The 14135-nt window shown below is 40.9% G+C and overlaps 1 protein-coding gene across 3 annotated transcripts in view; it reads left to right on the forward strand.

The window, feature by feature from the left end:
* Positions 1-14135, forward strand: part of SEMA3D (semaphorin 3D) — a 118824-nt gene that overhangs the window by 96681 nt on the left and 8008 nt on the right. For all 3 annotated transcript variants that reach the window (XM_032221385.1, XM_032221386.1, XM_032221387.1), the window contains exons 13-17: positions 47-135; positions 1512-1553; positions 2699-2856; positions 3349-3413; positions 6153-6292. In XM_032221385.1, the coding sequence (XP_032077276.1) occupies positions 47-135; positions 1512-1553; positions 2699-2856; positions 3349-3413; positions 6153-6292 (494 nt within the window). The remainder of the gene's footprint in view (positions 1-46; positions 136-1511; positions 1554-2698; positions 2857-3348; positions 3414-6152; positions 6293-14135) is intronic.

A 14135-nucleotide genomic window follows, 5' to 3' on the forward strand; every position in this document is an offset into this window, starting at 1 on the left:
ACATCATGATAGATTTATTTTTTCAGCAGAATCTTTTCCTTTTCAGACACCGGAACCGTGCTGAAAGTTTTGAGCATCACCAAAGAAAAATGGGACATGGAAGAGGTGATCCTGGAAGAACTACAAGTATTCAAGGTAAGCCTCCAAAAAGCAAACTATTTTTTTACAAAGGATTGTAAATAGATAGTCAGATATTTGCTTTTTTATTTTATTATGAGATTTATTTGCCATCCAATGACTCTGGGCAGCTAAGAAAGATTTGGGCCCAGAGGAAAGACTTCAGTAACAGCAACCTAAACAGGGTGTTGGCTTTTTTGTGTACGGAGAGGGAGAAAAAGAGTGAAATTGGAGATCAGCCCTGGCGGAGTCAAAGTCTGCAGTCAATTTCAAGGGTAGGAAAAGCCTCCTTATCACCTTGCTGGGGTGCTGCGTCCCCTGTTCCAAATCACGTCATTTTCTCCAGGCCGCTGATTAAGCAGCTCTCCTGCCAATAGCGGTGATGTAATGAGCTGTTTCGGGGTTTGGTTCGCACGCATTAGTGGTGCCGCCCCTCAGAATCCAGTCTTCTTCCAGGCAAGCGCGCTGGTTGTCTTCATGAACACCTTCAGGGTGTGCAGATATTGCAAAATGATCATTTCACACAGGGGAAAAAACTTTTTTTTTTAAAAAAGAAATTAATCTCCCTGTATGCTTTTTTGTGACGTTAAGTAGATGTGATGATTCTTGTTTTAAGCCCCCTTCCCATATCATCTTTTGGCTGCCAGAGACACCAATTACAACTACATCAAGTTGGGAAAAAAAAATCAAGAATCGCCAATCAGCTGCCAAGTAATCTGGAAGGATTAAGCATGTACCAATTTGTTGCATATTTGTAGTATCGGATTTAATACCAAAGAGAGATATTAGCTCAGCAGATGTTCTTCTTCTACCCTGTGCACTTCGTTACTTTTCCTTTTTTTTTTCTCCTTACAGACAAAAATTAGAAGGGGAAAATCACCGTAGGCTCTGTATATTTTTATTAACCCATCTGAGGGTTATTTAGTTTGATGTAGGTATTTCCAAGAACCTCGTGATTGACAGCAGCGAGGGCTTTCCTCACTCAAGGAATATTGTAGCCCACGTTGCTTGCTTCCACCAAAAGATTTATTTGACCACCCAGAGATGGTTCAATTCGAATGGAAGCAATTAATACGTTCTTCCTGAAATCTCTCGGGAAGAGTTCTTTGGCAAAATCAAATCCAGGAAGCAACTTCGAAAACTCAAGACTGCTCTGGGGCGTTTCCCCCCCCCCCATCAAATCACCTTCATTTACACAGATTATATCTGGAATTCCATTCTGATATTCCAAGTTAGACCCCAAAGATAATGGATTTCTCAAAAAGGCTTTGATGCAACTGGGTTTTTTTGGGTGATGTGAGAAATATATCACTCCCTGATAACATCTTTTCCTCTCAATGAAGGCAAGCAATGTTGACCTTGTCTTCACTGTCGTTTTTTAATTTGCTTTGCAGCACCCATCACCTATCTTGACTATGGAAATGTCTCCAAAGCAGGTAATTCACAAGTAGTAATTTTAGCCCTTGATAAATGGCTTTTTTAAAGCCCATGTCTTAATATTTTATGATGTAATATTTGCTCAGGGTTCTCCCCCTCCCCCAATCTTACCCTTTCTGGTCCTTCCTGCCAAAATTACTCCTTTTGATTTGAAATCCATTGCCACATTCCACATGAACACTCTAAGTTCATTGCATATTAACAGAAAAAACAGCAAAAGTGGGAAGCAATAAAGAAGATGTTGCATGCATACATATTACTTTGATTCTTCCTTGATGATAGCTTTTATGCAGAACCTATTTGTCACATTGATACATCAGTAACTGTATTATGCCAATCCAATCATGTGCGCTCAGAAGTTAGTCTTAGTGGCTTCAGCAGGATTTATGCTATCATAAACAAATTTAGGGTTCCATCTTCAATTGGAGCAATTGTTTTTATCTCTCTAGACTTGGTCATTTGCCAAGATTACAGGGAACTTCGTACCTTTGTCAACATTTAAATCAGAGTTTCTTAACTTTAGCCACTTTACGATGGATGGACTTCAACTCCCAGAATTCCCCAGCCAGCATGCTGGGAGTTGAAATCCATACACTTTCAATTTCAACACTTGAAGAGCCATGAAAAGCTTGGATAATCTCAACCCTTTTAGAAACTCAGGTTCATTAATTAGAAGATAGAGAGGCCTGGAGTTTGCTACTTAATCAGTTTGGGTCTCTGTTTGCAGCTCCTTTAGATTTCTGTCAGTGTTGTATTTTTTTACTATGTTATTGGTCCTGCATTTTCCAACAGACTTGAGGCCAAATCTAAATAATTGGAAGTGATGCCATGATGTTAAACAGGTGAACTGTTTAAGTTCACTGTTTAAGAAAGACTTGAAAGTCTCTGGGGGGAAAATACCACGGTTTTCTGCTTATCTTTATAACAAAATCGTTGCAGAAAATATTGTGTATTGTGAGCCAATGAAGCCAGTTAAAGCAAATTGATTTAACTATGTGGAAAGAGGCCACTTCATGGATTCTGTTCCCTGCTCTATAAACCATAATATTGGTGGACATATTTCTACAATAGCAGATTTTTTTAAAAGTACTTTAATGCTATAAATCAAGTTGTTTCTCATTTGTTTGCCTTGTCTGATTTGTAGCAACAATTGTACATTGGTTCCAGAGATGGGCTAGCTCAGCTTTCCTTGCACAGATGTCACACGTATGGGAAGGCGTGTGCTGACTGCTGCCTTGCCAGAGACCCCTATTGTGCTTGGGATGGAAATTCCTGCTCCAGGTACACCCCAACCTCCAAAAGGTAAGGCACCTACCCTTCTGAACTGCCAATGGCGGCTTGTTCCTTGAACCAGAGTCAGGATGAAGCCCATTTCCCGAGGCTCATGAATTAATTAGGGCACCTTTCGGAAACCTGACACCTTAGCAATTAGATAGAAAGGGTCATTTTTGATCCCTTATTTGATGTAATCTCAGGTTCCATGGCAAGATCTCTTGGCAACTCTTTCTTTGCTTGAAAGAAATCCTGGGATTGAAGAGACAAGAAAGTTGGAAGGGGGATGAGTTGAAAGATCTTCTTAAAGTACCAAGTGCTTTATAATCTTCTTCAGGGTCATTATTTGCATCTTAGACCCTTCCTCAGCATGCACAGCCAATCAACCTCCATACTTTGGTTCAGTTCATGAATTGTCTTCCTGAAATATAATATACATACCAAGCAGGAACATGAGAATTTCATCTTAAATGCATTTGAGCAGTGATTTGTTCATAAGCAACTTACTTGTTCATTTTCTAGGCGTGCAAGGAGGCAAGATGTGAAATACGGAGACCCGATTACCCAGTGCTGGGATGTTGAAGACAGTAAGTATTGGGTCGATGTTCTTGTTTCCAACATCTCTCGCTTCAGTTGAGAAGATGGCAACCTTCATTAATCCAACCAAAAGTGATGGCTGTTTTTTGGTTGTTTTGTTTTAAAAACTTAGGGTGTTCCTTTCTGTCTCAGAGGGATGCCTCGGTCTCTTCTGGATGCTGAGAATTGTATTCTTGACTCTTGTTATTCTGTGATGAGCTAATGAGGTTGTCCATTCTGAAGAATACAGTTGAATAAAGAAGAATATTTGTAGCCAGGATTGAATAGAGTAGAGTAGAACAGAACAGAACAGAACTTCTTTATTGGCTGAGTGTGATCAGATACACAAGACATTTGCCTCCTGGGCATAAGCTTAAGTGTACAAATTGGTGCCCATATTCCATAACCAAAGGTGGCTGGTGTACCGTTACGCTTTCTGAATATTGGAACCTACTCTTTAGCTATCAGCAGCAGCCATCAAGAGGTGGGAAAAAAGTCCTTCTGGAACCCAAATGGGAAAATATTGTGTCTACAAGAATGCGGGAAGACTTGTGGTGAGGCAGCCAAATGAGGAGAGTTTCCTGAAGCAAAATCATCAAATACACTTCTTACATTTTCTTACTTAATTCCGCACAGCGACTCTTGGATCGAAATGTGCAATCTTAGTTCCAATTAGCCAGCAATCCAGGATTCCTTCTCATTCTTCCCTGCTAATTGAGCCATCTCCTCCTCAACAAGAGCTTAGTGTCTCCCAGAAATCTCGCAGCTGATGCTCCTTCCAGACGGACCGGCTCCCTGGGAACAGGTCCTGGCTCTGGGCATTATCTAGAGTCAGCCTTGTGGTTAGGCTGAGATTTCTGTAACAACATAACATAACATTTAAAATGTTCAGTTCAGAATATTTATTTTCCTTTCTTAGAGGAGTTTGGGGGAGGGGGGGGTGAAACCACTGAAGCAAAACAGTATTTTTTCCTTAAAAGAAATGAGTATCTAATTCAGGGTTTCAATTACCGCACAGTTCTTTTCATATTAATCCTGTTGCGTGTGTGATTCAAAAGCCGTGTGCAGCCAGGGATGGAGTGCGGTCAGCATTAAAGCAAACGAGAGTTTCTCTGACTTTGTTTCTGTTGGGGAGGGGGGAGAAGAGCTGCCCCAGCGAAGATGTCAAAATGAAATTTCCGGAAGGAACAGATTTTATTTGTCTTGCAAGGAAGCAGAGACGGAGGCTGATGGAGACGACACAAAATAAATCTTGGGAAAAAAATGAATTTCCAGCATGTGAGCTAGGGAAAAATACAGGACAATTTCTTTTTTTAAAGTTTCCTGTTGCACCGAACTTCAGTTTAGTTTCCCCATACCACAAAAGTGACCGTTCATTGTGCCCATTGTTTCTATCCTGTCCTTGAAAATATTCAGACTGTTCAAATTGTTCCCAAAATCATGTAGATGTCTTCATAGCAGAATTATTCCAGTACTTTTGAATGCTCAGAAGGTCCAATCGATTAAAGGTTACTCTATAACTCAAAAGGTCTTTCCATGAATTCCCTTTTTTCTCTCTCTAATGTCTTGAGAGCTGAGGTGGCGCAGTGGTTAAATGCAGCACTGCAGGCTACTTCAGCTGACTGCAGTTCTGCAGTTCGGCTGTTCAAATCTCACCGGCTCAAGGTCGACTCAGCCCTCCATCCTTCCGAGGTGGGTGAAATGAGGACCCAGACTGTTGGGGGCAATATGCTGACTCTGTAAACCGCTTAGAGAGGGCTGAAAGCGGTATATAAGTCTAACTGCTATTGCTATTGCTATTCTTCTTTCCCAGAACATTTAATTTTCTCAAACTTTTTGGCTAGTGTATTAATTTTTGTATGGGGGTCATCATGAGCCACGGTGGCGCAGTGGTTAGAGTGCAGTACTGCAGGCGGCTACTGCTGATCACCAACTGCCAGCAGTTTGACAGATCGATTCTTACTGGCTCCAGGTTGATTCCCGTCCTTCCAAAGTGGGTAAAATGAGGACCCAGATTGTTGGGGGTAAGAGGCTGACTCTGTAAACCACTTAGAGAGGGCTGTGAAAGCACAGGGAAGCGGAATATAAGTCTAAGTGCTTTCCTTTCCTTTCCTTCCCTTTCCTTCCCTCCCTCCCATGGTGGCACAGTGGTTAGACTGCAGCATTGTAGGCTAACTCTGCCCGCTGCCAGCAGTTCGATCCTGACCAGCTCCAGGTTGACTCAGCCTTCCCTTCTTCTGAGGAGGGTAAAACGAGGACCCAGATTGTTGGGGGCAAGAGGCTGACTCTGTAAACCACTTAGAGAGGGCTATGAAAGCACAGGGAAGCGGAATATAAGTCTAAGTGCTATGGCTAAGTGCTATCATGGTGATGTGCACTCCATGAATTGGAAAATATAATAATGAAATAATAATTGGGTTCTGATTCCAGGAAGAATGAATTAAAGACTTGGGAGGGTGACGTTGCTGTCCTTGTCTTAAGCCTCATTGAAAGCAATTCCTGAACAGAAGAATATCCATCACATCCTTCTTTCCCAGTGAGGGAGACCACAGGAAGTGACCAAGTCAGAGATGAGGGGCATTGTTAGAAATGGCTTATATTAATTTGAATGTTTGCGTGCCATTCTGCACCATTTGCTTTATTTAGCGGCTTATGCGCTGTTCTGCCATCTGCTCCACATCAGCCGTGTTTCCCTCACTCTTAAAGGCATCAGGGCAGGGTTAATCCCCTCTCCCGTGTTTGCTTTTCAGGCCTTAGTCTTGAAACCGTGGACGAAAAGGTGATTTTCGGCATTGAATTCAACTCAACGTTTCTGGAATGTGTCCCAAAGTCCCAGCAAGCTTCCATCAGGTGGTTCATTCAGCGTTCTGGAGAAGAGTCCCGAGAAGAGGTGAGGCTGCCTTTCCCTTCAGAGGAAAACTGCATGTTCATTGGTCAAAAAACTGGGGATGATAGACTTTGTCAGTATTAGATTCAGCATAACTGATTTAGCCCATGAAATAGGTAGGGATAGAGATAGATAGAGATAGAGACAGACAGACAGACAGACGACAGACATGTATGGATGAATAATGGATGGATAGATAATGGATGAATGGATAGGTGGATGATAGATGATAGATAGATAGATAGATAGATAGATAGATAGATAGATAGATAGATAGATAGATAGATAGATAGATAGATGTGGATGAATGATGGATGGGTAGATAATACATAAGTGGGTGGGTGGGTGGGTGGGTGGGTGGGTGGGTGGGTGGATGGATGGATGGATGGATGGATGGATGGATACATACATACATACATACATATATACATACATATGGATGAATAATGGATGGGTAGATAATGGATGAATGGATGGATGGATGGATAGATAGATAAATAGATATGGATGGATGATGGATGGGTAGATAATAGGTAGATAATAGATGAATGGATGGGTGGATGGATGGATGGATGGATAGATAAGATAGATGTTGCTTATTTGGTCAGAAATTAGTTGGCCACAGCCAAACATCCTTCAATTTAATAAACTTTTCTCCGTGCTTCTTTTCAACTTTTCCCTTTCCTCCGAAAGAGTAGGGAGTGTAGCTTTTCCGTTTGCCTCTTACTCCCAGCCTCGATCCCAGCACTGTTGGGTAACGCCGGGTGAATCACATTTTGCAAGTGACACAATGTTGTTCCTGGAATTCCAGCACGGAAACCTTTTCCCAGGCCTTCCGTGCCTCCCTCCAGAAAGGGCTCGGAGTGTCTCATCAGGGGGCAAAACCTGCTTTCCTAAGAGGAAGGAGAGGGCAGCTTCCAGATTGGCCCTTTGGCCCTGCAGGGTCTTTCCGCCCCTTCGCCCCTAAGGTCAGGCTTTGGATGGTCATTTCCAGGCAGAGCTGGGCGTGGAAGTAAACAGGATCTCCGGTGATCCGGTATGTCATTCAGTTGTGTGTGTGTGTGTGTGTGTGTGTGTGTGTGTGTGTGTGTAGGACATCTCCCTGCGGTGAGAAGGAGCCACTTTTATTTCAGAGATATTCAAGCCAAGGAGCAGTTTTGTCTCCTGGTTTTGAGGCTGTTCTCTTGCTTGCACCAAAGTCACGGAGGAGGAGGAGGAGGAGGAGGAGGAGGAGGAGGAGGAGGAGGAGGAGGAGGAGGAGGAGGAGGAGGAGGAGGAGGAGGAGGGTATCAGCCTAACATCAGTCGCTCGTGAAGATCTCAAGGGCCCCCATCCAATTATTTCGTCATCCTAAAGTTCCTTTCTGCAGTGAATTGCAATGGGAACCAACTTCGGCTCAGTTCTTGGGAAAGGCCGTTTGCCACTTTTAAGAAATATTAGATGCAGTTTAAGTTACCTTAAGTTACTTAATTTCATTACATTAAGTCCAATTTGTCCCAAGATTCAGCTTTAACGAACTGCCATGTGTGCCATAAATATAAAACCATTGTTTTTTTATTTAATGTTTTATTGGATTGTCGTATCCTGCCCAGAGCCCCTTCCCATGAGATGGGCGGATGTATAAATTTTATTAATAAAATAAAATGTATACTTTCATAGAAATTATACAAACAGGCCCTCTACACCTAAAGTGGCAACGTGTGTAATCTTGTTTTTCCTTATTCTTCTCTGATGACTTTTTCCCCCTCGGGTGGTTTCCTCAGTAATCAGTTAAGTCTTCTTCCCCCCCCCCCTCCGTCCGTCCAGCCGATATCGAGTTTCCTGAGAGTCAGACGGTGTTTCCATAGTGTGCAATTTGATATCTGTCAGTTGTTGTTCTGTTGAACTTCAAAGATTTTTCTCGATGAAAAAAATTATGAAAACGGTTCAGAAACAGACAAAATTAAAGAGAAGGATCTCGCAAGAGTCTGGAGTGAGTGAAATGCCACGGGAAAATTGTAAAAGTGATAAAATCTCCCAGCCCAGAATTATAGTATTATTTAGGATCTCCTAAATATTTGGGGGTCACCGAATATTTTAGAACAGTGTTTCTCAACCTTGGCGACTTTAAGTCCGGTGGACTTCAATTCCCAGAATTCCCCAGCCAGCTCTGCTGGCTGGGGGATTCTGGGAGTTGAAGTCCACCGGACTTAAAGTTGCCAAGGTTGAGAAACACTGTTTTAGAATATGGAGAGCATGTAATTAGTACTCCCATGAATTGGTTCCCGGTCATGGTGGATGCAACCAGAAAGAAAACAGGCACACTTGCAGAGATAACTTTGCTTGTGTCAGAGTTCCATATGGATTATGCTTCCGTAGCAGTAATAAGTCATCGGCATCATCACCATCATGGGTGGAACAAGCCCTGTAGTTGAAGACATAATGACAACTAGTCAACAGATGAGTTGGGTTAACGAAGCGCATCTCTACAGACTTTGGACAAAATAACCCAATTAAAAGCATGAGATCTCAAATCAATATGATTACAGATTAACAGAGTTGGAAGGGACCTTGTCCACCCCCCCTGCCCAAGCAGGAGACCCTACACCTGACATATGGCAGTCCAATCTCTTCTTGAAAGCCTCCAGTGATGAAGCTCCCACAACTTCCAAAGGCAACTTCTGTTCCATTGGTTGATTGTTCTCACTGTCAGGAAATTCATCCTTATTTCCAGGTTGAATCTCTCTTTTTTCACTTTCCATCTATTATTCCTTCCCTGGCCTTCAGGTGCCTTGGAGAATAGCTTGACTCCTTCCTCTCTGTGGTAGCCCCTAAAATATTAGAAGAGTTGTCTCCCCTGGTCCTTCTCTTCGCTAGACTAGCCAGGCCCAGTTCCAGTAACTGTTCATTGTATGTTTTAGTGTACAGTCCCCTAATCATCCTGGTTGCTCTTCTCTGCACTTTACCTAGAGTCCCACGGGTGCTTTTTCCAAAAGGCAATTGACTTTCTTGGTTTTTCATTGAAGATGTTTTCATTTCTCATCCAAGAAGCTTCTTCATTTGAAACTGAATTGTGGAGGATGGAAGGATTTATATTCCTTGCAGTCATCTGGTTGTTAGCACTCCCTCTGAGAGTCACTGAGACTCAATCAGAACTGAAGAAGCTGCTTGGATGAGAAGCGAATCGTCTTCAGGGTAAGACCAAAGACCAGCTTCCTTTTGAAAAGCAGCTTTGGGGTCACCTGGATGGCTCAGAATCCCCACAGTCAAAGCAAAAGGAACATCAGCAGGTACTCAAAGCATAGAAACAGCTGAACTCCCAGGGAAAAGGTGTGCAAGAAGATTAGCAATTAGATTGTACAAATAATGAATAGAAAAGGGATTCATTCAAAAGCAAATCTAAATATTTTTCCTCCCTTTGGTTCTTAGTTTTGATAAATGTCCAGAATGAGTAAAAGATACCCTGACTTAAAAACACCAGCCACATTTGAGTCCTGGTTAACTAGACTGTCTTACGAATTAATGGTGATAAGAAGATTTAATGCAAAGAATAAGGAAATCTCTTAATGGTTTGGAAGCTCAGGCTATAAATTAAGGACTTCCTTATCCAGGTGTCATTTCTGCCAACAGCTCCCCAGGCAGCCTTTGGCAACTCCCCATTTCTAAACCTTTCTATATTTCATTTAAAATGTGGGAATAAACTACATTCCAGGCTTCCTTAATTGCTTCCTGAGATTCTATTTTCTCTTTTCCTCCAAGGAACACAAAGTGGCATAAGTATTATTTCTGTATCTCCCCCCCCCCCCCATGATTTAAATAGACTGAGGTTATCATTAGTTACCGCATGAGATTTGAGGTTGAGTATGGAAAATTTGCCTTGTTGAGTCCTAAATCAACAATGTTTTAAGTTACATAAGTTGCTGTACAAATGTTACCTATTTATATTGTCATTAGGAAAGGAAATATTTATCTATTGTTTGGATTATTTTGACTTAGGACAAATATTTATATATATAATTTTATTCTGGCCCATTTCTTCATCAGTATATGAAATTCAGAAAATAAAATACAAGGGAAACGTGTATATCCTGTTTTGACATTTCCACACAATATAACCTTTTTAGCATTTTACCTCAAAATAGATAAGAGAATGGAGTTCATAGTCTGATTTCTTTCTGTATAACCTTCAGCAGTGCTCCATAGGAAAAACGCAAAAAAAGCAAGAGATAATAACTATTACATTCTAATTCTCAGATTTGCCCAAATATGAACATAACGGCTAGACAATAAATGAAATCCTGAAGTTTTTCCAATAATGGGAGACAAAGAGATTAGAAAGACAGAAATATTTTCTGAATAAACCATTCACAAAGGCGAGTGACGATGCCAGCCTTTAGTGCACTTTTAATCTGTTTCTTTCTGTCTTTTTTTAACACTCTCTTAACACTTTCTTCCTAATATGCAATCCCCTTGAATAGTTCTTTGATTTGCATTGAAAGAAGGAATGGCTCTAAATGGATATCCCAGTCATTATTATGAGGCCGAGCTTGGAAAATACAAGGCTCCCTAGCTCATTTGCTATGAAGATGAAGAAAATGAAGATGATTGATTGACGCCAGTGGAATTTAAAGTCAAGAGAGGATCAGCTTCTGTCAGTAGAGACCACAAGGCATTTCTCAAGGCAAGAAGACATGATGTCATCCTCCGTCGATCGGGCCACCTACATGAAACATCAGGATATCACTGTGGCCAAAACAGAGGATTGACCAGGAAATGGATTTTTTTAGAGCTGATCTATTGATGGGAGTCCATCACCAGAATTGAAGGCTCCAGATCATGGCTGACTCTTTCTCATTGGTTTCAGCGGGATCAAGCTTTAGTTAGAAGTGGATTCAGTCCTGTATGTAGGAGTGCGAGAGAGAGATCTGCAGCTCCTTTCACATACAGTTAGCTATAATTAAGTCTCACTGAAAATGTATGGCATTTTTCAGTTAGAGTGAAGTATTTCAGCAGAAATGGTGAGAGTTATTTAATGCATTATCTTGTCTCTGTCGAATATTCCCCGAGGATTCTGTAATTTGTAGGAAGCTGATCCATCACTGTTACAACTGACACTTCTCCATAGTGATTCTCGTGACCTCCACCCAAAATACTTTCATTCCCAGATCTTTTGTTTTGTAAAAGAAAATTTCTCTTGCAGCTACATGGGGGAGAATTCTGGTTTCAAAAATGGGCATCTTCACCTTCGTAAGTTCTGAAGAGTGTCCTCAATCATAAGTACCTTAAAGTGTCTGGGCTAAGTTTCCCAGGTGAGCTTCCATAGCTAAGGGTGGCCTTGACCTAAGTTCTCCCCATCTTCATCCAACACTAACCATGCTACCACATTGGCTCATGTGTAGAACTGAACTCGGGCCTAAGCATGCTTTCAATGTTCACTTTTTAGAGCCAAGTTCAACAAAACCACGGTGTTCATTAGGCATAGATAATACAGACTTCAAAATAGTCCACAACTGGATGAAATATAGATACTCTGAGTGAATGGCCTCCTGCAGCTCTCTTTCTGGGCCAGCAGAAGTTGGTTTGGCTTTGCTTTGGAGAGACTCTGCATATGCCACAGAAGTGATGCAATTCTCTCCTAAAGACACAGCACAGTTTGACTCAAGGTTAGATGGCTGAAAGGAAGCCTTCCTCACCAGGAATTTCTGCCACTGGAGGAGCCTTTGAACATCTGCTTCTTTTGGCCGGACAGAAGACTGGCAGGGCGTTCTTGGCATAGACAGGACTTCTTGCTGTAGTTAGAACCGTGGGAGGTGTAAGTAATACCTCTGTTTTACTTCACTAAGAGTGAAGGTTTTGGGTGAGAGCAATGGCTTTTTTAAGGCTGCATCTCCTCAAAATTTTGCAGTTATTCCTGAATCTTATCTACTACCCACAATGTTTGTTTAATTTACATCTTTGTAGAGTTTGTCTGTGTGCCTTGGTGTTTTTTCCCCACTGTTTGGAATTTAATCAAAGTTTTTTTTTTAGTATATCTAGTTCCACCAAACCTGTTATAAATTAAGCATCTGAATGAAAGATTGAAGACCTGGTAGCAAGAAATGAAATCCCTGCTGTTTATGAAACTCCAGAGGCCTGAGGACAGGGAAGAAAGAATTCTAAACTTCTGGGCAAGCAAAAATGCCAAAGGAAATAAGGAAGACAGAAATATTGAACAGCTCTGCGAGATGTGATAGGGGTGGAGGCCTCATTTTTTTCATGTCATTGAAGATGATAGATGACAGTCAGACACTAAATCCAGGTTCCCTCCTTTCTTGAGATGTATTTCTGAAAACCTCAAATTTGAATACAACTCATGGTTTCCTTATAAGGAACACAGAATACAATAACCTTTATCAATGCTGTATTTGCTTTATCAGTTAGAAATATTTCTATCACAGTGACTTGAGAAAAAATAAGTTCTGGAGTAAAAAAAAAAAGTCACTACAATGATAAACAGACCATCCTGGCATCTTGTTATCTCAGAATGAATCTCAATTCTCACAATTCCCAGCTAATGTTGCAAAAGAAAATTAATGATAACAAGCTCAGTCCATCTGGAAAGTATTAGTTTTAGAACGAGGGAGAAAGAATCAGAAGTGGGAGCTCAAGATAATCATAGTGAAAAAGCCGTTTTTACCACCTTAATCTGGCCTGTTTTTCTTTCATAAGAAGTGTTCAAGGGTTCAATCGGGAGATTCAGTTCCAAGATAATTTGATGGAAGGTCAAAATTAAACTTTTCAATCGGTGTGGTTATTTGAGCAAAATCACTGATACTTGGAGATCTACCCCTTGATTGGGTCTAAAAAGAGCTTTGATACTGAATCAAGAAGGATCAGATCTGAATGATGGTCAAAGGCAGAAGATCAACCATTAAAAGTGCCGGCCAATTAGAAAGTGAGCCATTCAGAAGAATCTGTTTGGAGCCACCTGTAGGACCTAATTATTAAGAGAATCTAATAATCCCTGCAGAAAAAAGAATACCAAGTTCAATGGGTGATGGCCTATGTTCTTGTGTCAGCTGTTTCTCACTTTCCATCCTACAGGTGCTTAGCAAATGCCTTCCCACTGCAGATTTAGAGAAGGCATTCCTTTACCTCCTCCAGATTCTTCTTTAGACCTTCCCCTTCCACACCATATCTCTGGATCTGTTTTCCTTAGCTAAGTACTTGCAAATATTGGCTGAGATAACACCGTAGTTCTACTTAATCTTGACATTCATGGCTTTTTCTTTGCAGTTGTCAGTCAAATATGTTTTATTCAAATAATTGTAGGGCTGTTAATCAATGAAAACACAGCGTGTTTTCTTTCTCTGAATGGAATGATTGGGCTGAAAGGGGGGAATGTTCTCTAGAAGATAATGCATGCCTGGGTCACAATGAACACTTTAGAAATAAAATCATCCTCAAGGTGGGAGGAAAAAGATATAACTTTTCCAGCAAAATAGCTGCAGTAGGTAGAACTCCTCAATTTAAAAGAAGTCACGTTTTTAAATGAGCTGGTTATTTTAAAGTGGTTTATCTAACTGATAATAAAGAGGTTTATTCTAGAATAAGTTTTTGTTATGGCCCAAGGCTAGTTGTCATTCATTTTTCCCCAGAAGCAACAGATTTAAAAATGCAGTAGAAATATCTTAAAATATAATATTCCATTTGGTGTTTTTTTTTAAAGTCGATGTATTGATATGGATGTCCAGCTCAGCAGCTAAGTGACTTTGAGGAGCATAGAAAAAGTTTTTTAAAAAAGAAAACCATAAATAATTAATATAAAATAATAGAGTTTATTAAAATATCCTTAGCAATATAATGGCAATCTGAAGCAGCCCCTCCT

Source organism: Thamnophis elegans, chromosome 7 (assembly GCF_009769535.1).
Source record: "Thamnophis elegans isolate rThaEle1 chromosome 7, rThaEle1.pri, whole genome shotgun sequence".
Taxonomy (NCBI): domain Eukaryota; kingdom Metazoa; phylum Chordata; class Lepidosauria; order Squamata; family Colubridae; genus Thamnophis; species Thamnophis elegans.